At 55.7% G+C, this 22,233-nt stretch overlaps 2 protein-coding genes and 1 long non-coding RNA gene across 5 annotated transcripts; all 3 read left to right on the plus strand.

The window, feature by feature from the left end:
• The first annotated feature begins 518 nt into the window (after positions 1-518).
• Castor1 (cytosolic arginine sensor for mTORC1 subunit 1) lies at positions 519-4,889 on the plus strand. 2 transcript variants are annotated; one of them, XM_021652384.2, is made up of 9 exons: positions 519-862; positions 1,363-1,433; positions 2,526-2,710; positions 2,792-2,924; positions 3,138-3,261; positions 3,634-3,747; positions 3,885-3,967; positions 4,095-4,189; positions 4,337-4,889. In XM_021652384.2, exons 1-9 carry the CDS (start codon positions 750-752, stop codon positions 4,412-4,414), a joined length of 996 nt encoding a protein of 331 aa, XP_021508059.1. In that variant the 5' UTR covers positions 519-749; the 3' UTR covers positions 4,415-4,889. The 2 variants fall into 2 exon arrangements, with proteins under 2 accessions (XP_021508059.1, XP_060221546.1); XM_060365563.1 differs by lacking the exon at positions 519-862 and having other exon boundaries at positions 1,382-1,521.
• A 733-nt stretch (positions 4,890-5,622) lies between these two features.
• LOC132646808 (uncharacterized) lies at positions 5,623-16,348 on the plus strand. Its single transcript, XR_009585103.1, has 3 exons — positions 5,623-5,713; positions 10,384-10,559; positions 16,155-16,348. It is a non-coding gene; the product is annotated as an uncharacterized LOC132646808 (long non-coding RNA).
• Positions 16,349-17,917: 1,569 nt separating this feature from the next.
• Osm (oncostatin M) lies at positions 17,918-21,842 on the plus strand. 2 transcript variants are annotated; one of them, XM_021652535.2, is made up of 3 exons: positions 18,158-18,298; positions 19,797-19,933; positions 20,319-21,842. In XM_021652535.2, exons 1-3 carry the CDS (start codon positions 18,265-18,267, stop codon positions 20,868-20,870), a joined length of 723 nt encoding a protein of 240 aa, XP_021508210.1. In that variant the 5' UTR covers positions 18,158-18,264; the 3' UTR covers positions 20,871-21,842. The 2 variants fall into 2 exon arrangements, with proteins under 2 accessions (XP_060221548.1, XP_021508210.1); XM_060365565.1 differs by lacking the exon at positions 19,797-19,933 and having other exon boundaries at positions 17,918-18,298.
• Positions 21,843-22,233: the final 391 nt, after the last annotated feature.

Consider the following 22,233-nt stretch of genomic DNA (forward strand, 5'->3'; position numbering starts at 1 on the left):
CTTAGGGATCGTCAGCTCTGCAGTCCAAGTCCTCGAGCAATAAAAGGAAGGACAAAGACACCACCCAGGTGTACCGTGGGTCTCCGGCCTAAGCTCCAAGCTCCGGAGACTCGTGGACAGCATTCCGGCCCCAGGCGAGCTCAGACACGTCTCGGCATACTACTCCAGTGTCTTTTTTGTGGGGTGTTGGGGGAGGGGGTAATTCGAGACAGGGATTCTCTGTGTAGTCCCGGCTGTCCTGGAACTCTGTAGATCAGTCTTCCCTTGAATTCCCGGAGATACGCCTGCCTCTGCCTCCCGGGCGCTGGGAGGCCTACGTCACCACCGCAGGGCTCCGCGTCTCAATGGCCTCAACCATAAAGCCCACGTGCGAGCCTGGAGGATAGTCCAGACCCAGAGCTTCCGGCAAGTTCCCAAACTCATTAGCAGTCATCCAGCGGAAAGGGCGTGGCCCCGGGCGTGGCCTGGAGGCCACAGATGGGTGGGAGCAGGCCGTGATTCCCAGGCTAGAGGAGCGGAGCTGGTCGAGGCCGGGTTCCAAAGCAGCCCACAGCGCCCGGAAGGCTGGGCTCAGGAGGAGGCGTGGCCACCTCACCAGGGCTTGTGGGGCGTGGCCACCGAAGAGTGGGTCCCTGGCTGGGCGGGCCCGCGGCGGGCGGAGTGGAGCCCTGCTTCTTTAAGCCGGGCGCCCCCGCCCCGCCTCCTGCCGGGGTCTAGCTGTCGGCGAGGCCAGGGCTCCTGGATCTGCGATGGAACTCCATATCCTAGAGCACCGGGTGCGAGTACTGAGCCTGGCCCGCCAGGGTCTCTGGCTCTACACGCACCCTCTCATCAAGCTGCTCTTCCTGCCCCGTCGCAGCCGGTGCGCACCGGGGTTCACGGGCGCAGGTCGGGCGGGTCACTCTGGGTCAGGGGCGGAGGATTAGGGTCGGCGCGAGGCAGCGGGTACCGGGTAGGGACGCTGTCCACGCTGGCTGCCATCCGGCCTGGGCCTACCCTTTCTGGGACGACGCCTATCCGGCCCGGAGAGGCCCCATCCCAGGGCTTGTTAAGGTGCAAACTGCCAGGAATGGGCAACGTAGCGGGGTCTTGCCTTCCTAGTCCCTTCCCTGACGCCTCACGTGAAGTTTGAGAGTTGTCCACGGGGACCCAAAGCCTGACACCTCTAGGGTGTGGAATGGAGGGGAGATCCCAGACATGGGACCTAGACCATATTGCTCCAGAGAAGAAGCTGAAGCCTGAGGGCGGGTCCGGAAGGCTCCCTGCAGGGGTCTGTGAGTGCTGTCGGAACAAAGTTCACTTGCTGTCTGAATCCCATTCACTCCAGGCTGAAAGTCTCCCCAATGCTTCCCTCACTGCCAGGTGCCAGTTCTTCAGCCTGACGGAGACCCCAGAAGATTACACACTCATGGTGGATGAAGAGGGCTTTAAAGGTGGGAACTGACCCCTGAGGGGCTCACATGGAAGCACTCTTCTTACTAGGTCCAGCGACCCAGCATCCTGAAGATGTAGTCCTCAAAGGTCTGGTTTCAAATCCTCCACCGCTCACTTAAGTACTGTTTTCTCTTCTATGGGAGGTAGTCATGATCGTTCATCGGTATTTATGAGAGTTTTATAAGCTTAAAGCCCAGGAGGAGCTGGATATGAGTCCCAGGCCAGCCGGGGAGGTCTCCCTTAAGGTTGTTTTAGGCCAGAGTATGGGGGTTCCTGCAGCTGTTTTAGCTTCTGGGCATTATTTCTTCTTGGACTTATCTTCCCAGTGAAAGCCAGCTCCTCCCCTGGCCTGGGATGTCTGGGAGTCTCAGGGTTGGGGAAGGAATGCAGGAGCAGGCAACAAGCCCAGAGCAAGGTCCTGGGGCCTCCTGACTGTGCTTGGGCGAACAACAGCCACCCTGGCCCTTGTCCCTGTTCAGGACTGGGACCCGGGAACTGACTTCTGGCTCCCATTTCTGCCTGGCTCGTCCTCCTTGGCAAGCCACCAGGCGCTTGGCCTCCCTCCCAAAGGACTTAGTTTCCCCGCTCTTAGGGAAATCTCTGCTCTGTGAGGGAGCGTTTCCCCATCAGTAGATCCCTGGGCGCCCTCTGCTGGTGCTATGAAACCCATTAGGCCAGAAAGGCCTGAGGACTATCCCATTTTGCAGAGAGGAAACTGAGAGCGTAACCCCAGCCTTTAGGAGGCTGTGGAAAGAGGATCAGTTTGGGTTAAATCCCAGCCTAACCTCCATTGTAAGACTCTGTCTCATAGCAAACAAACAAACCATCAAAAAACCCCAAACACACTTGCCCCAAGTCACACAGCAAGACGGTATAGCTGGGACTTGAACCTAGTTCAAAGCTTGGAGCGCTAATGCTCCCTGAGAGCGGCTGCAAACCCACCAAGGCAGAAATGAGAGGAAACAGCCCTGGTCTCCAGGTCCGTCAGGAAACAGGCCTGGCCTGCCTCGTCAGAAGCCGACAAGGTTCAGCTAGAGAAACGGGGGTGCACAGGGGAGCAGACTAACCAGGCATGTACCTCCTTCCCACAGAGCTACCCCCCTCCGAGTTCCTGCAAGTGGCCGAGGCCACGTGGCTGGTGATGAACGTGTCTCACAGCGGAGCCGTGGTGCAGGCCGCCGGAGTCACCAAGATCGCCCGCTCCGTCATCGCCCCGCTGGCCGAGCACCATGTGTCTGTGCTCATGCTGTCCACATACCAGACGGACTTCATCCTGGTGGGTCTGGGCGGGTGCTGACGCAGGGCGGAAGCAGGGTGCCTGGGGTTGCATAATGTGTGTCTTCTGCCTTGACCCCAGGTGCGGGAGCAGGACCTGTCCTTGGTGATCCACACGCTGGCCCAGGAGTTTCAGATCTACCGTGAAGTGGGTGGGGAGCCTGTGCCTGTTGACATCGATGATTCCAGCAACGGCTTCCCCCGAGCACAGCACGGTAAGGTCTGCCCTCAGCACCCAGATTTAGGTGGGACCTCTTCCTGCAGGAGGGCTTGTCTGAGAAACGGATGGTATTTTCTGTGGGACTGGCAGACCATCTCTCAATGTGTGAGATGGGCTAGATTCACCCAGACCCTTCCCTGCCCAGCCACCAGGGGTCACCCCAGTCCAGGATTGCCTTTCCACCTTGTGGCCCGTGTCTCCCAAGCAGGGCCTGGTCCCACAGTGCATCCCGTTCAGAGCCCGCAGAACCGCTTCTGCGTCCTCACCCTGGACCCTGAGACGCTGCCCGCCATTGCTACCACCCTCATCGATGTCCTCTTCTATTCACACAGGTGGGCCACGCGTGCCCTTGATCTCTGCCTCACACAGATGCTTCGTGCCCTCTGACCTTTATCCGATCCATCTCTTCTGTCGCTCTGTATCCCGCTCAATGTCTTAGGGTCCCTTGACAGCCTTTTAGCCCTCAGCCAGAGGTGTGAGCTGAACGGAACCACTTCCCAGCCACATATGCCCCAGTCGGGTCCTCTGCCCTTGGCAGTTAGGGCTCATCCCTCAAGAATTCAGGGATCTCTCACAGTGAAGTAGTGATATAAGGGCCTTCCCAGAGCCATCTCTTCCAGAGCTCCTTTTCTGTGGTTTGCTCGTCAGGAAATATAGAGGACCACATGCCTGGCAGAGCCCTTGACCCTGTCATCCCTCTCCAGTGTCCCCAAGGAGGCAGCCTCAGTTGGTCCTGAGTCAAGTTCCATTCCATTCTTCGCTTTCTCCCTCATTGAGGGATACATCTCCATCGTCATGGATGCGGAGACCCAGAAAAGGTATGCAGCCCCTTCCTTGACCCCTAGAAAGCCATAGACTCTCCGCTAGCCTCAGGGAAGGTGGGGGAGGGCCGCCAGGCCTCAGGGTAGGTGGGGATGCGTGGGGTGCCCTTCGCATCACCCACCTGTCTCCCTAGGTTCCCCAGTGACCTCCTGCTGACCAGTTCTTCTGGGGAGCTATGGAGGATGGTGCGCATCGGGGGACAGCCCCTGGGCTTCGGTGAGGACTTCATCAAGTGGCTCAGTGATGGGAGGACCGCTCACTCCCATCACTGAGCCATGGAGGAGGGAGGAGGGCAAGCCTGTGGGTATTCACAAGATAAACCACCTGTGTCTCCAACCCTCAGATGAGTGTGGGATTGTGGCCCAGATCGCGGGTCCCCTGGCAGCTGCTGACATCTCTGCTTATTACATCAGCACCTTCAACTTCGACCATGCCCTGGTGAGTACTACCTGAGCTGGGCTGGAGGGGCTGGCGAGGGCACTGAGGTCCCGGGGGTGGGGGAAGGGAGAAATCCCAGCTGCTGTAGGGAGTTGGGCCTCCCGGGCCAGATTCAGCCTGGCATTTCATGCTGTGCATCTACCCCAGGTTCCTGAAGACGAGATCAGCAGTGTCATCGAGATACTCCAGCAAAGGCAAGAAGGCCTTTCTTCCAAAGATCCATAGGGAACACCAGACTCCCAGCATCCCCTCGCCCTGGGCCTTCAGAGACTTTTTTGGGCTGTTTCCTGAAGCTTTAGAATGAGTCCCCTGATCCTGCCAAGGGGCCCTGGTTCTGCTGTCTGTGTGTGAGCTGCATGAGCTGGCACTCTCAGACACGTACCTCTAGGCACAGTGGGCAGGTGCTGACTCCAAATGTCTGCCCACAAAGGACACCATGGTGCTTGGGGCTTAGACCCCGAACCCGTCATTTTCTGCGTGACCTCAGCATTGCACAGTTCCTGCCCGAGGTTCACTCCCGGCCCCTCTCACCTGGCTGGGTCTTACTTCCCTAAGCTGGGCTCCGATCTCCAGCTTGGATTGCCTTCCTAGCCAGATGGAGTTCCAACAGTGCCTTCCCTTCTCGGGGCTCCAAGGAGCGGGTTTTTACATCTCATTTTACATCTGATTTTGTGACTGTTTAAATAAAGGAAAGACTGGATGAGCTGCGTCCTCTGGTTCTGAGTGACAGCCAGTGTCGGTCCTGGTCTCTACCGGATTTGTCCCATCTCCTTGGCTTCTCAGGCAGCGTGTATGTGTCACAAATGAGGAACTGAAGCCTCTAGCACATCTGTGACTAAGTCAAGTGGTTCCCAACCAAGGCTGATCATGTCTAAAGTCTAGCGTCTCTTCATTCTTAGTCGTTTGCAAAACAACCTAGAGAGTTCTGGACTGTAGAGGAAATGACCATAGACCCTGAGCTGGCCTCAGGGAAGGTGGAGGTGTACCCTCCTAAGAGTCCCCTGGCTGGATACTGGGAAACCAGGTGGTCCCAAAGCACCTTTCTCCGAGGCTATTACCTGCATTCCTATGGGCCTTGCCCAAACTCTCATGTCCCTCTTGTGGAGAATCACATAGTTTATGACACTTGACGTGGTGATCAGGCATTTTCCCACTGAGATGTGGGGCTAGGTGGACAGAACAGAGCCTGAGAGGCCACTTGGAGCCCTGTTTGTCCTCTAGTGTCACATGCCTGGGTACATCTGGGCCTGGGTTTCTCTGTCCAGGGGCCTCTTGCTCAGCCAGGGCTCCATTGCAGGGGCCAGGGCCCCACACATGCCCTGGGAGGTTATCAGGTATCTTCAGTTCAGACCCGCCCAAGCTCAGGATGGGAAGAAGGGTGTGACTTCTGTGTACCCAGGTCAGAGTGACTCCCCAGAAAAGCCAGCACACAGGCCAGGCTTCTGGCAGTAAGCCCGCCTGGCTCTGGGGATCCCGAGCCTAAGGCATCAGGCTGCACATCAGATGAGCCTAGAGCACGGCATGGTGAGTGCGTGGGGAGAGGCCTTGGCTAGCCCTCTTCAGCCTCAGTTTCCCCATGTCCAGGAATCAATTCCTTCTGAGATCCTGGGAGGGAGCATTTCTTTGGAGTTTGTGTGTGGTTGGGAGTGGGATGGAGAGGTCCTGTCTTCTGTAACTGGGGACTGGTGTAAGCTCAGGCTTGGGGGGGCAGCCTGCACTGAGCTGGGACCCTCAGGAATGATCCTCCTATACCTGCCGCTTGGGAGGTCTGCCTGAGTCACTCTCGGGTTTGGGTGCTCTTCTTACCCTGGCTCTCTCAAAAGCCTCAGGCCTCAGCCAATTCTATAGACAAGGTCCAAATTCTATAGACACGGTCTGATCCAGCCAGAGTGACAGAGGGCCCAGCAGGCTGGTCAGGTATACCCCAAGGCTGGGGGCCCAGGCTACACCCCAGATGAGCCTAGAGCCCAGCCCAGCCCGGTGAGTGTGTATATCTGTGTGCCCCGTTATATCTCTGTCCACATCTGCTTTGTCAATGAGGAGGGCCATTAACTCTCAGGGCATTAGGGCCCTTGGGGTCCCAAGGCTGGATTCCTGCCTCTCCCAGCCCACACGGACAGAAATCCACTGAATTCCAACCTCAGACATTTGGGGGTCACAGGCACAGGGCTCCCTGGTGCCTCAGGGAGGGGTCTCCACCTCCCTAGAGGCTGATGGTGTAGGCTGGGCCTAGCAGTCTCCAGGCTGAGGTAGGGGCGGAGGCCCACCAAACTTTTTGCTCTACAGAGGCCTCCATGGGGGTCTCGGGGCAATGGAAGTTGGAGGGCTTGGATCAGCCTGGGCTGGGGTTGGCAGGGCTGCCCTAGAAGGTGTGCTTGGGCCTCCAGTGTGCAGCTCAGGGTCCAGCCCAACGGAGGTGCAGGCCTGGACAAGTAGAGACGGGACAGGACGAAACCTCAGCTAGGGCCCATTTCTACCCTCTGATCTTGTCCGTACACAGGTCTCAGGTCATCCATGAAGACAGGAACAGAAATTCAGGCTCTTGAGACCTCTGTCCCACCCTTTTCCTGAAGGCTGCCTGGTCCTGTATGTGCCAAATTGCACCATACTTGGATTACTTTTTAATTTTTTTTAAAGACTTACTTGTTTTATATGTATGAGTGTTTTGCCTGCACAGACATGCCTAGCACCCACAGAGGTGAGAAGAGGGCATCGGATCCCCTGGAACTGGAGTTATGGATGGTTGTGAGCCCCATGTGGCTGCTGGAAACTGAACCCTCTATAAGACCAACAAGTGGCCGGGCACGGTGGTGTGAGCCTTTAACCCCAGCACTCTTGGAGGCAGGAATAGGTAGGTTTCTGTGAATTCAAAGCCAGCCTAGTCTACAAAGTGAGACCAGGCCAGCCAAGCCTACACAGAGAAACCCTGTCTCGAAAAACCAAAAAAAAAAAAAAAAAAGCAACAAGTGCTCTTAAGCATTGAGCCAGCTAGCTCTCCAGCCCCTACAGTTGGGTTCCTGTCCCTCCATAGGAGTGAGAAAAGAAAGTGTTTGCCACGGTGCTATGCCAGGATCCTGCCCTGCAGGGAAAAGCTCAGGCAGGAGCTGGAGGTGAGCTTGTGGGCAGCTGTCGATGTACACAAGGGAGCTGCTGCTCTCACTGACCTCAGTGTCCACCTTTATGGGGAAGGGCCATTAGGGGGATGTCCCAAGTTGATTCCCATATGATAGCAGCCTAGCCTCACTCCACATAGGTGGAAAGGAGGCACAGAGAGATGAAGTGACCTGCCCAAGGCCACACAGGGATAATTACAAAATTAGAATTCTAAAAGGGTCCAAGTGCTCCCCAGGCTGAGAGAGAGAGAGAAAGAGAGAGAGACATGAGAGAGAAAGGAAGAAGGAGACAGAGAGAGGGAGAGATGGAGAGAAAGGGGGAGAGGGAGGGACTGTAGATGAGTCCTGAAGGATAGGAAGGATTTTGCAAGATCCCTTGTAATCCTAGCTGTCTGCGTTGGTGGCCTGCGTCTGCCGCTGGGGACAGTGGTTGTGTGGGCAGGCACGCGAGGTCTGGCCCTGCCTCCTCCCTGACCCTGCGCTGGATAGGCCGGAGATGTTGAGCAATGGCTCCTGTCTGGCTCACTTTCCCAAGAGGGTCATGGTGCTGAGTCTCTGAGCCACAAGTGCCAGTCATAGGGGTGCCCAGAAATTCTTTCTAGGGAGTTGTGGCATCGTGTAGACGTGGGTGCTGCGTGAGCGGGTGGGTACTTGGTGTGTGTATGTAGCTGCTTATGTAGAATATATATACATACATGCATATATATATATATGTAGAAGGGATAGTTTTTGTGTGGTCATTACTCAGTCCACTTCAGTGGGCATGTGCTTATGTATATATGTGTCTATGTTGTATGAGTGTTCACTGTGGGCTTGCCTCTATCTCTGCATACGTCTGCATGTGTGGCTGTGTGTGTGTGTGGCTGTACGTGTGTATGTGTGTGTATCGCTGTGTGTGTCTGTGTGCATGTGTATGCCTATGTGTGTGTCTATGTGTGTGTCTATGTGTGTGTCTATGTGTGTGTCTATGTGTGTGTCTATGTGTGTGTCTATGTGTGTGTCTATGTGTGTGTGTGTTGGGAACATCTTTGGTGTTTATATGATCACATGTGCACTCTGCCCCTATTGCTTGTCCCCAGGGCCCCTGCACCCCCAGGAAGAGGTTGACCCCTTGCCCTCCTTCCTCCCTGCTTCAGCTCTCCTGGTTGTCCCCGCCCCCACCCACTCTTTGCCGCCACCAAAGCGAGTGTGTGCAGCTTTCTGCATAGACCCTAAAATATCACCCAGTCTCCAGCCCCTGCCCTCCCAGGTGCTCCTGATCCGCACACAGCACCTATGGGAGGTCTTCTTCCTCGTCCTTGTCCCTGCTCTTCTGGCTTTAGTGCCTCAGTTTCCCTCTCCTGTCGCTGCACATGTGAGTTGTCCCCAGCACATCCCTTGTGGAACACAGCCCCACAGCTGTCCTCTTTCTCCTCAGGAAGACCCTGGGCCTCGCACTTGTGCCCCTTGACTGTCCTGAGGTGGCTTTGTCGTCCTTCCTTTCTCCATTCTGCATCTTTCCTTCTTCCTCCGCCCTCCCGCTTTTCTTCCTCCCTTCCATGTCGGAGACAAACCCAGGGCCTCTCACACACCAACACCCAAGCTTGTAGCATGTTCTTAGCCTTGTCCTCACTCTTTTTCTCCATGTGAGTGTGGTGTGTGTGTGTGTGTGTGTGTGGTAATGTGTGCATGCACATGTGTGTATGTGGTGCAAGGGTGCACACTTGTGTGGAGGCTATAAGCCAAAGCCAGGTGTCTTCCTTTATGGCTCGCCACCTCATTTTTGAGGTAGGCTCCCTTAGTGAATCGAAAGCTCCATGTCCCTGCTAGGTTGGCTCTGACCACAAGCCCTAATGTTGCAGATGGCCACCACCACGCCAGGCTGTGACAAGGTCCTGGGGATCCAAACCCAGGTTCTCCTGCATTTACCAACTGCCACCTCTTCAGATCCCCAACTAAAAACAAAACCAAAACCCAGTTGTTGACTCTTATGTGTGTGAGTGTCTTGCCTGCATGTGTGTGTGTGCACCGAATATGTGCAGCGCCTGCCGATGTCAGAAGAGGGTGTCAGGTCCCCTGGAACTGCTGTTAGAGGTGACTGTGAGTCTGTGTGGATGCTGGGGACTGAATTTGGGTCCTCTGCAAGAGCATTTTCTCAGTGTACCTGCTGGCTAGCACAGGCATCCTTCCTCTTCCCACGTCTTCCTCTTGCCTCTTGTGTATCTTCTTTTTTTTGAGACAGAGCTTGTGTGTGTGTGTGTGTGTGTGTGTGTGTGCGCGCGCGCGCGCGTGTGTAGCCCTGGCTGTCCTGGAATTAGCTCTGCAGACCAGGCTGGCCTCAAACTCAGAGATCCATCTGCCTCCGCTTCCTGAGTGCTGGGATTAAAGGCGCGCGCCGCCACACCCAGCCAGAACTTCTCCTTCTTGTTTGTTTTTCTCCGGTGCTCAATTCCTGAATGTAAAGAGTCAGTAACGTGCCTGCCTCATATGCCTGAGGATCTGAGTTCAGGTGCCCGGTGCCCGTGCAAAAGCTGAGAGTGTGGGGCGGGTCTGTAACCTCAGTGCTGTGGGCAGAGCCAGGCCCCCTAGAGCCTGCGGGATAGCCAGTCTAGTTAAGCTGCTGGGACCTGGGTTCAGTGAGAGACCCTGCCGATAGATAGATAGATAGATAGATAGATAGATAGATAGATAGATAGATAGATGAATGAATCACACACTCACGCACTCACGCACACACGCACGCACGGTGAATTCAGCCCCCTCCACTGTGAGGCCAGCAGGTGGCTGCTTCTGTGAAATGCGCCCCAGTAAACTTTACAAAAGAGGGGACGTGAGGCACGTTTTTCCCTTCAGTTACTTTTCCTGGAAAGTGTTGCAATCTAGGGTAGTCAAAAAAGCAAATTTTTGAACATGCTATAAAAAAAAAAAAAAAGTCAAGGAAAAAGTCAGCATGTTTTCAAAGCTGCCCAGAAGCAAGGCCGATCATGTGCTCCGGTGTGACAAGGGTGACAGAGCTTGGTTCCCTGGGAAAGGAAACTAAGAGCCAGCTGGACTGCCCGAGATCAGCTGCTCTGACCAGCACCGGGGATGTTGTCCCTCCAGAAGCCTGGCCGCAGAGGCATCGGGGCACATGTGCCCGTAGAGTATGGATGGTCCCGGGTCCTGCCGGCCGGGAGCCAAGTCTACAGGGGAAGACGTCCGGATGGCCATGCAGAGGTTCACTGATGTTTCCTCAAGACCCGCTGCACCCTGGGCCCGGCCTGCAGTATGAGCACAGGGTATGCTTTCCTTCCCTGCTTTCCTCTCTAGCCGTCAGGCTCAGCATAACGCTCACCCCTGACCCTGTGGAGAGAGACTGTCATGTTTGCTTTCACTGAGCCACTTGGCAGCATCAGCTCTGAACAATCCATCGAAGGCGTTGGTGGGTCCCTTGGCCTAGGAAGGCTCCCTGGACTCCAGCCTGCATTTTCTCCCAGGATTCTGCCTTCTCAGCCTCAGCTTTTCCAACTGCAAAATGGAACAGGATCCTAAAATGTCGATGAGGATCCAAGTGGTGTGCCCTTTGTGCATGTGTAATGGGAAGCCTGGCACATGAGAAACCAAGAAACCTACCCAGTCTATTGCGTCCAGGGAACCCAAACATTTTAAGCAAGAATCGGATATTTCAAAATAGGTGTTCTAGCTGGGTGTGGTGGCCCATGTGTCCTAGCCCGGCGTGGTGGCGCACACCTTTGATCCCAGAACTCAGAAAGGCAAAGGCAGGCAGATCTCTGTGAGTTCGAGGCCAGCCTGGAACAAAGCAAGTCCAGGACAGTCAAGCCTACAGAGAGAAACTGTGTTGAGAGAGAAAGAGAGAATCAAAATAGGTATTCTAAAGGCTGGAGAGGTAGAGCTGTTGGTAGGGTGCTTTCCCAGCATTTAGGAAGGTCTGGATTCAAGCTCCACACCTTCAAGGCCTTTGCAGTGGCCTTGTTAGTGGAGGCAGGGGGATCAGAACTTCAGTGTCAGCTACATAGCAGCTCAAGACCACCCTGCCTCAAAAAGCGGGTAGTGTCTGTGTTGTCAACACAAGAAAAGTGGGGATCCAGATGAACTCCTACCATGTCATAGCTAGACATGGTGTTTCCCTTGAAGGAACGCAGCCCTGTTGGGGCTCTGGACCTTCTGCGGTCGTTGTGCTTGCGGCTCGCCTCACAGGGACAGCCTGGGCTCATAGTGGGTGATGGGGTTATCCTGGGCAACCAGCCAGTGGACTTTTGGGCAGCCTCTGCTCCTTCGCGAGCTTGTCAGTATGCCTGTCGTCACAGTCTCTGGGCTTCCCTCAGTCTGGGTTTCCCTGGGGCAGTTCGTCAGTGCAGCTGTGCTGGTGGCTGGCGGGGAGGGGGTGGCAGAGAGTCACAGAGCTGAGGAAACTCCATTCCCCTCTCCTCCCTCTCCTCTGAGTAAGGCTGCAGAGCCCTGGAGGGGTCAGTTCCTCAGTTTGGGAGGCACAGAGCATTACCTGTTGGCAGGCGATGTCCCCAGAAGACTCCATGGCAGCTGGAGAGCAAGGGATCCCCTGGGTCCCATGACCTCCCTGACCCGGCATGTCCTTGCTCACTGGGCCTTACGTAACCCCGCCTTTCCCAACTGCTTCAAAGCCACCCGACGACATAAACCGATGTGTGCCTTCGTCCACCCCAGGAACTTTGGGGTACGTGCTTACCGAATGCCCACGGAGGGTCGGGCTCAGCTCCTGAGTGGACACTGAGCATTGTATGGGGTGCCCTGCACCGCTCACTGGACTTACAAGAATCCAGATACAGCCTATCACCGGATGTAGGTAGCTCTGTGCTTTTCCTTCCTTCGGGGTCATGAAGTCATCTCCATAACAGTTCTAGAACAGTCCTCTCATGCCTCCCCAAATGCTGCTAGCAGTCACTCCCTACCCTTGGCTCCTCACACGCCTGGCACCATTCTCCTGCCGTCTGTCCTGACACTGTGTGCCAGTGTCAGCAACAGCAGACAGCATTAATGAACTTCCCTTTTCTTTTTCCTTTTCCTTTTTTTTTTTTTTTTTTTTTTGTTATTGTTTTGTTTATTTTCAAGACGAGGTTTCCCGCACAGCCCTGGCTGTCCTGGAACTCACTCTGTAGGCCAGGCTGGCCTCAGACTCAGAGCTCCACCCGCCTCTGCCTCCCTAGCGCTGGGGTTAAAGGTGTGTGCCACAGCCACCTGGCCTGGTTTTGCTCTTATTAGAACAGGTTTGTTGTTGTTTGGCCTGATGTGGTGATGCCCAACTGGGATCCTAACACTTGGAAGGCTAAAGCAGAAAGATTGCCATGCGTTTGAGGCCTCATGATGCTAGAGTGAACTGAAGATCAACCTAAGGTACAGAATGAGGATTTGCCTCAGAAAAACAACTAGAAGGTGTTTTTGGATGTGGTTTGGGGCATGAGTTTAGGAGTGAACTTGCTGGGCATATTCTTTGTGTTTGTCAAATTGTTTTCCTGGCAGTATCTTGCGTTCTCACCAGCATTGTCCAAGGGTTCTACTGTCTCTGTATCGTCATCAACACTCTGTCTCTGACTCAGCCCTGAAAGGCGTAGAGAGGCTTCTTACCTCCCTAGTACCTCGTGGCTCCAAGCAACCATTCATACACCTCCAGGACATTCCTGCTTTTTTTTTTGTTTGTTTGTTTGTTTGTTGTTGTTTTTTTTAACTTTTATTAATTACACTTTATTCACTTTGTATCCCCCCATACAGGGTTTCTCTGTGTAGCCCTGGCTGTCCTGGACTCACAGAGATCCACCTGCCTCTGCCTCCCGAAGGCTGGGATTAAAGACGTTCACCCTGCCACCACCACCTAGATATATTTTTTTCTTTAGTAGGGAATGCCCGATCAAATCCTTTGTCCAGTGTGTGTCTCTGTGCGTGTTCAACTGAATACAAGTACAAGCGTGTAGAGGTTGGAGACAACCTCAGGTGTCATTCTTAGGAGTGCCATCCAACGTGCTTTGAGACAGGGTCTCTTATCAGGCTGCCTCCTAACCCTAACCCTGACTTTCTACCTCCCTGGTGCCAGGGTCAATCACAGGCCTACGCCCCCACGCTTGGCGTTTCCATGCGGGTTGTAAGAATGGCATTCAGGCCAGCGCTCCAGCGGCTGCAGCTGTCCCCAGCACACCCTGCCCAGCTTCACCCTCCCCGCTCTCCCCCAGCTGCCCTCTTCTCTTTCTCAGCACCTCACACAGCACAGACTGCCTCCATCTCACTGTGAGCTGCGGCTGACCTTGAGCTCCTGATTCTCCTGCCTCTACATCCCAGGTGCTGGGATCACGGGCGTGTGCCACCACACCTGGCCCTTTGCCCGTTTTAATTGGCTCATTTTGTTTCACTTGTTGCCTAATTATGCCGTTGAAGTTTACAGAGAAGAGAAAATGAGGCCCCGAGAGAGGATGTGACGGGTTGGCGGAAGACGACAGGCTCCCGTGCAGCGGAGGCTGGAGCTTGAATCAGTGTCCACCTCTGACCCAGCAAGTGCCGCCTCAGGCCGTGACAGGTCCCATCCATGCGTTTAAAGGGGCAGGGCTCTCACAGCCAGAGGGTGGGCCGGAAAGGCTAGGAGATAGCAGTTCTGAGGAAGCAAACCCACCCTCTCTTCCTCTCCACATCACGAGGACCTGGCTGACGTGGCCCAGGAAGAGGGGACAGCCCGAGCCCTGTGGTTGAGGATCCTATTTATACTGGGCTGTTGCAAGCCTTTCCTGCTGGCGACAGGGACGTCACTGTCCACTGACCTCACTAGAATCGCTGACGCATCTTCCCTTGCGCTCTGCCTGGATGGCAGGGAGGCAGGCCTCCAGCCACTCCCACTGCCCCTATGTATCTATGTATAGCCCCAAGGTCTGGACCCTCCCCTCAGGTCCCCACCCTCCAGCCCTGACTCCTCTTGCAATCTGTTCCGGTCTGGGGCCTGGTCTCTGAGTCTGAACGTACTCCTAACTCACAGTATCTCAGCTGTATTTAGAAATGGGGCCTTTAAGGCGGGCTCTGATTCGGTGCGGCTGGATTAGGAAAGGAATTACAGGCTGGGGAGATGGCTCCGTCAGTAACAGGCTTGCTGTGCACGTGTGAGGGCCTAAGTTCAAATACCCCGAGCCCATGAGGAAAGTCAGGCGCGCTCACGCCGGCCCTCGGCCCCAGCTCTGAGTAAGCAGCCGAGCGGGAAGTGCCTGGGGCTAGCGGCTGAGCGCCAGATTCAGCGAGAGTCCATACCAAGGGAATGAGACAGAGTGACAGAGCAGGATGCATGCCGTCCTCCTCTGGCTTACATGCACATCCACACGTATCCACGCAACACCTCCACCACCACCACACACCACACACAGACACATACGCATCCTATGCACACAGCCACATCACCACACACACACACACACACGCATCTACACCGCACCCTCCCACGTGTACACACACCCTATACACACAGCCGCATACACCCACATACCTTATATATACACACATACCCATGCCACACCCCCAAACATATACACACACCCCATACACACACAAACCATATACACACACACACACATAACCCATCACATACACCCTATGTATAGGCACACACCACACAGACACACTTCATACACACACACATATCCATATATACCACACAGCACACAAACTCATATATCCACATACACCACACACATACACATACCAGCACACACATATCCATCTATCACACACACCCTATACGAAAAGGTGGGGAGTAATAGAGAAAGACACCTACTCTCATGTAAGCATCATGCATGTACCACTTACAAAGAGTTCAGGATAACTGGCGGTGGTGGCACACGCCTTTGATCCCAGCACTCGGGGAGGCAGAGGCAGGTGGATCTCTCTGAGTTCGAGGCCAGTCTGGTCTACAGAGCCGAGTTCCAGGACAGCCAAGGCTACACAGAGAAACCCCATCTTGAAAAGCAAAGCAACAACAACAAAAAAAAAAAAAGAAAGAAAAATAAAAACAAAGAGGTCAGGAAATGAAAAACGTGGACAGTGGATGACTACATAAGGACACAGTGAAAATTTGGCCACCTACAAGCCAAGAGCAGCAATGTGGGCGGCACACCCCAATAATCCCAACACTAGGAAGGCCAAGGCGAGGGGACTGAGGCCCTAAAGCCTAGCTGGACTGCAGGGTGAGCTGGGAGCCGGCCTGGGCTGCTCAGCCGAGAATTGGCCTACGTGAACAGCTAAGGAGAGGCACCCTGAGGGACCAGCCCCAGAGACCCTTCACTCGGACGTCTCGCCCCTGCAATGGCAGTGGACACATTTCTTTCTTGAGGCCGCACAGCCTGTGGGACAGTGACCCCACTTGTGGGTGGGGTCCTCCACATCAGAGGGTTCAGATGAGTGTGTACAGGAAAAGAAGCCCAGCTGAGACGGTCTCCTCCGTGAGAGAGGAGCAGATAACATGCTCTCTTCGTGACACTGTTGTTTGTGTCACTCATCTGCCTTGCGCTGGGGAGGTTTCCATCTACCGGAGGCTGCGTGAAGGTCTGGAACATATGCTACACTGTTTTCAGAAGGGTCCGGGGCTTCTGGAGATTTTGTTATCTTTGGGAAGGGGGCCCTGGAAATCAGTCACTTGAGGGTCTGTTGTTTTGACAGTTCCAGGAAATAAATCCACACAAAGGTCTTGCCCTTGGAGACCTTGGTCACAGGAGCCTGTGTAGCATAACACTCTGGCCCCCAGCTGAGGCGTGCTCACCTTTTCTCTAGCAGCAGGACACCCTCAGGGCGTCAGGCGTGTAGGCCAGCTAGCTTCAGTGGACCACCAGCAGACCCTTCGACTTTACTGAGTCGAATTTCTTTCTTTATTGCAGACAGAGTCTCTCTGACTGACCTGGAACTTGCAGCAAGTGACTTACCAGCTCCCAAGTGCTGGGCCTGTCTACCCCAGGCTGCCCTTCTGACCCACAATCTTATCTCAGCCCCCCGAGAAACTGAAAGGGCAAATGCAGGCCTTCCCATTCAGCTTCGAATGCCCTCTCAAATGGGCAGGTAGCCTCCAGCTCCAGCGGGGCAGCCTCATGTCTTTGAACCTTTGTTTCAGTTATTTATTTAATAAAAATTAATTAATTAATTACTTTTTTTGGTTTTTAGGACAGGGCTTCTCTGTGTAGCCTTGGCTGTCCTGGACTCACTTTGTAGACCAGGGTGGCCTCGAACTCACAGAGCTCTGTCTGCCTCTGCCGGGATCACAGGCGTGCACCACCTTGCTTGGCTATATCTTTGTTTTAAACAGAGGAGACAGTGTCTGGTCTGGGATGGAGGAAGGAGAAGCTGGGATGAAGAAGGGTCCTGTAGCACTCTCCAGCCAGGCCTCCGGGCTGCTGGAAACTTTCCGGTGTCTCCTCCTCACCGTGAGACGAGGCAGTTCCCTGCCAAGGCTTGGATGTAGGGGTATGGGGACTGCCCCAGGATGACATCAGGGATGTGAAATGCAGAAGGAGTCCTGGCCAGGGCCCGAGGAAGCAGCACCCTGGGGTGGGCAGAGGTGAGAAACTCAGCAGAAGGAAATGAAGCCTTCAGGAGGAGGACTAGCAGGTTGCTGACGGGGGGGGGGGTACCTTGCTGGGTGCAGAGAGTGGGTGGATGCGGACAGAGCTGCCTCCTGGATGGGGAGCGGTGGTGAAGGGGTTTGTTGATTGAATTCGTGAGGACCAGAGGCAGGGCCCTCTGGTTCCTGAGGTTACAAACTAAGGGTACTCATTCTAGGTTGGTAGACTTGCTGGGCTTCTAAGCATGGCCTGTGGCCAGCCCGGGTCTCAGATTATCACAGTAAAGCAGTAGAGTGCCTGGGAGATGCCCTCTCCAGGGCCACCCACAAGTCACCATGTTTGGCCGGGGCTGAGCAGAGGACCCACCCATGACGGATCGCTATCTTTCAAAGAAAGTGAAACCTGGTGTCCAACTGTCACCGCAATCCCCCCCCCTCCAGCTTCCCCTCTGAGCTCACAGCTTCCCCGTCTCCTCCACCCCCCTCCATCCCGTCCCCCGAAAACTAGTACTTGGAATTGGAGTTTCGTCTTTTCTTTTCCTCCAAAGGCTCTTTTGCCTTTTATGTCCATGTTGGCAGTGGCCTTGTGAGGTGAACCAAGAAATGGTTTTCTCCTCTTCACGTCACAGGTGAGGTTCAAAGTGGTTCAGTGACTTGCCTCAGGCTCCACGGCATGTCAGGGGGTTTGAAACCCCGTCTCTCATTTCTTTTGACCCAAGTGTCCAGGTTCCCTTAGAGGATCCTGTCTCCAGAGAGGGGACCTGGGACTGGGAAGGCTGGTAGGGGAGAGCTAATGGGGAAAATGGAAATGAGGAGTTGGGCTAGAAGATGCTGGCCTGGGATTAGAGGCGCAATCTTGGGGCCCAAGTCTGGCTCTGTGCCCAGAGTCTGGTGGTTTCCGCTCACAAATGTCCCGACAGCCCAAGCGAGAGGGTGGGAAGGGCACTCAACGAGGAAGATGTCTGGCTCCCTTTAATCCTGAGCCTGGGTGTCCTACGAGGTTGGTGGTTCCTGGGCCAAGGGTGGTCTGGGCTTCAGGAGGCCTGGCTTGCACTCCTGTCTCTGACCCTGGGCTGACCCCTGAAGATGATACGGACCCCCGAGTTGCCCGCTCACCCTAAGAAGGCTGAGGCTGCAGTTTACATCATCCTTGGGCGTGGGGCTGACCTCGAAGAACGAATTCGAAGAAAACGGGGCGGAGGGGAGGAGGAGCGGGCATGTCATGGCGCCTGGCGCCCATTGGCCGCCTGGGGAGACTTTGGTTTTTGGGGTCATGTTCCCAGAAGGCCTGCCCTCCCCCCTCCCCCTCCCCACCCACCTCACGAGGTGTTGGCCAATCGCCCCGTCGGGCATAAAGTGGCTGCCAGCCGGCAGGACACCCAGCCAAGCCGGGTCACCCCTAAGAGGCACGGGCCGAGTCACCAGCACCCAGCATGCGGGCACAGCTTCCACAGAGAACACTGCTCAGTAAGTACTTCCTTCCTCTCAGCCATCCAAAGGGCACAGCTGTGCCAACTGGCTGCTGTGGGTACCCTCTGCCCTTTAGGAGCTGCAGGTCTGTCACCAGGTGAAGGATGCTGATGAGAGGGAGAATTAGGGGGTCAGGGGTCCACTGACACCCCAGCATACCCACAGGTGGAGATGTGGTATTTCTGGAAGGCTTCCAGAGGGAGGTGAGACAGAGCCCACGCTGGGGACCAGGGCATGAGGGAAGAGGAGAGAGAGGGAGGAAGCTGGAGAAGCAGCAGGCAGGTGGGAGATGAAGAGAAAAGGAAGTTGCAGGAGGACTGTGAGGAAGTGAGGCAAGTGCCGAGATGGGGCCCTGATTCAATTCTCAGGGTCTGGGGTAGATGGAAAGTCAGCCAAGCCAGAGGGCCCTAGCTCACGCTGCACAGACAGCCACACCCACACGGGGACTGGCAAACAGAGCCATGGATGTGGGCGAGGGTCCTCCCTCTCGGTGACATGGGAAGGCTTACCTGCGGACCAGAACTGCCAGTGAGCAGGGCAAGCACCCCAGTGCTTCACACGGGCCTACGGGCACGCCCCTGTGGACACTGGCGCGCGGGCTCCTGTTACACGCTCGCTGTGGGCCCTCCCTGGCACTGTTAGCTACAGACCCCTGGAGAAGACGGAGAGGGGACTTGTGGTTGGCACGCCTGGGCTCCTGGCCCTCCCCGAGGGGCTGGTCGGTTTGTAGGAAGGGAAGGATGGTGTCACAGCCTTCCGGGCCATTGCACCACGGGCCCCTTCCGACCACGTGGCTTGCCGGTGTCTGTGAGGGTGGGGGCCAGGAGCTGGAACTATGCTAGTCTGCCCTAACCCCCACAACCTTCTCACGGACTCCCAGTATCTCTGGAGTGTGTGTGTGTGTGTGCTCCAGTGGGGTGGGGGTGGGGTTCTTGACCGAGGAGCAGGAAGGTCAAGGCAAGTGCTGGGCACGTGTGACCTGGGCAGGACTTTCAGTAGGATGGGTGTCAGCACTGGCTGGCCCCGTGGTGTGGAGAGGTGCCTTTCCTGGCTCTGTGAATAGAGCTGGGGTGGCCTGCTGCCCTAGGGCTGCCCCCAGGGGCCTGTCCAAGGGGCCCCTCCATTCTATACCTATACCGGAGTCTATACCGGAGTCAGGGAGTGGGGCAGTCTTGGGACAAGACTAACCCTTGTTTGAGGCCTGTTATCCCACAGAGGACTCATGCCGCCTGCTCCGTGTGCTGTGAGGTCAGGACAGGGATGCTGTGGGCTAACACCAGCCCAACCTCTGCCCGAAGAGCCGTTTGGGAATTGTGGCCACCACCATCCCTCACACCTTGTTTGGTCTGTGTGGTGACTCACTGCCCCCCCTCCCCCATACCCCTGTGCAAACCCAGTGGCCTACTGCGCTCCCAGCACCTGCTCTGGGCTGGGCACCAGGCTCAAGTGGCCGAACCTCCCACAGGTCGGGTAACTTCCACCTTCTCTGCCCCAGGTTTTGCCCTCAGTGTCCTGTTCCTGAGCATGGCCAGGGCCACGCGCAGCTGCTCCAACTCTTCCCAGCAGCTCCTCAGCCAGCTGCAGAGTCAGGCGAACATCACTGGGGACACGAAATCACTCCTGGAGCCCTATGTAAGCCTCAGCCCTCAGAATCCCGGGGACTACTGAGAGAGGGCCAGTCAGCAGGCAGGCGGGGAGACCGAGTTACTCAGGGACCTTGGAGCTGCCCAGCTCCCAGCTTCATTCTTGGACTGTCTGGAAGGTTTGACACTTTGTTCTAGGTCCCCAGAGGCTGTGGGGAGCGAACCTGCTCCGAGCTTCTGCAGCGCAGACCACACCTAGGGACCCCTACTCCTCACCTGCAGCTGATGACACTCACCCCAGGGCCCTGGCAGGCCCCTGCCCAGCTCTGCTGATGCCAGGCTCTTACTTTTTCTTCCCTTGGCAGCAAGGGCAGGTTCCTGTGTGTGTGTTTGGGAGGTTCTGCCACGCACTCCCCTCTCTCTTCCCTCCTCAGATCCGCCTCCAAAACCTGAACCCATCTACCCTGAGAGAGAGCTGCCACAGGCAGTCTGCGGCCTTCCCGAGCGAGGACGCTCTGCGGGCGCTGAGCAAGCCTCACTTCCTGAGCACTGTGTATGTCACGCTGGGCAGAGTCCGGCACCAGCTGGGGACGCTAAGACAGCAGTTTGTGAAGACTCAGGATTTCCCAGAGCTGGAGAGGGCCAGGCAGAACACCCAAGGCATCAGGAACAATGTCTACTGCCTGGCTCGGCTGCTCCACCACCCCCTGGAGACACCGGAGCCCACGCAGGCGGAGCCCACGCGGCCCTCAAGGCCCACGACCACAACACCGAGCATCTTTCAGGCCAAGATAGACAGCTGCCGCTTCCTGTGGGGCTACCATCGCTTCATGGGCTCCGTGGGGAGGGTCTTGAGGGAGTGGGGAGACGGCTCCAGCCGCAGCCGGAGACACAGCCCCCTCCGGGCCCGGCGCAAGGGAGCCCGCAGAACCAGACCCTCCGCGAGCAGCCGGAGCCCTGCGCCCAGGGTCCAGGTGCCCCGGTAGCCTGAGGGCGCTGATGGGTACAGCGTCGTCTGTGGATGCAGGATGGAGCCCCTCAGAGGCTTTCAGACCGACTCCGGTGTTCAGGGCTGCACAGAAAAGCACTTTAAAGGGTGGATTGGGTCCCCCCTTCTACCACTCCGGCCTGGGGGGGCAGTCGGGTTGTGGCGCCCCCACTCCAGGCCTAGTGGGGTGGCTGGGTCAGGCCACGTGGGGCCAGCGGCTTTCCATTGATTCAGGGGTCTGATGACACAAGCTGACTCACCGCCGGGCTGACCCCCTCAGGCTGCTGGTCCTCTCCTCTCATGACTTGAAGCTGTTGCCTCCAGACTTCCTCCTTTCCCCGCGGCTGGGCTCCAAAGGGGAGGTCAGGTCCGGTGCTCTCCCTCTCCCTCACAGGCCTGGTCCCACTCAGGCCAGACACCTGGACATCTGGGTGACCTCACTCCTGGCAGTTGTGACAGGGGGCCCGGAGTTCTGGAAGGAGCACTGATCTGGGGGTTCAAGGGAAGAGAGCTCAGAGACTAGCTAGTTTCCTGATTCTCTGTGCGACTGAGCAAGGCACTTTATAAATACGCGGATGAAAGCCGTGCAGTGTGTGGGGGTCCGTATGTAAGCCCCCCTCCTCCTGTCAGCTGCTGGGCTCTGCGACGTAAGGTGGACACCAAAGGCTCTGTATAATGGGAACATATGCTGCAAATGGTCGTGGGTGGGTTGAATGGAGATCTGGGAGAGAAAAAAAGAAAAGAAAAGAAAGCAGTGCCTGTAAGCCCCATCTTGGCTCCCCGCTGCTTTGTGCGCCCTCTGGTGGTGAATTGTGGAATTTTCACACGCTGAACAGGTCCTGGTGAGCTTGGATGGACATCACTAATTTATTATTTCATTTTTATATCAGTTTTTAATTAGTTTTTTATTTATAAGGCTTATTTATAATGTATATTTAATGTTAATATTTTGCTAACGTATTTAAAACTTTCCTCGTTTCTAAAGCTGGTGTCAGCCTTTTTCTTTTATGGGGGAGGGCTTTGCGACCTTCCTGGGGCCTGGTGGCTTTGGGCTGGGTTAGAGGTCTGACCATCACTCAGGAAAGGAAGTCACATGACACAGCTGATGGGGCATCTGCTTCTCCTTAGCCGTGTGCATGTGTGTTTGTGTGTGTGCGAGTGTGAGTGTGTGCGCCCCCCCATATGTGCATGTGCTCATGTGTGTGTGTTGTCTTTAGGTTTTTCCTGGGGAGTTGAAACACACACACACACACACACCTATTCATCCCAGAATGGGAGCCCATGACAGGCTAAGGTTCAAGTCCATGGTGCTGAGCCACTGAGCTTTCACTGGGGTTACACACGGGAGGATGGCTGAGGAG

Source organism: Meriones unguiculatus, chromosome 12, assembly GCF_030254825.1.
Source record: "Meriones unguiculatus strain TT.TT164.6M chromosome 12, Bangor_MerUng_6.1, whole genome shotgun sequence".
Taxonomy (NCBI): domain Eukaryota; kingdom Metazoa; phylum Chordata; class Mammalia; order Rodentia; family Muridae; genus Meriones; species Meriones unguiculatus.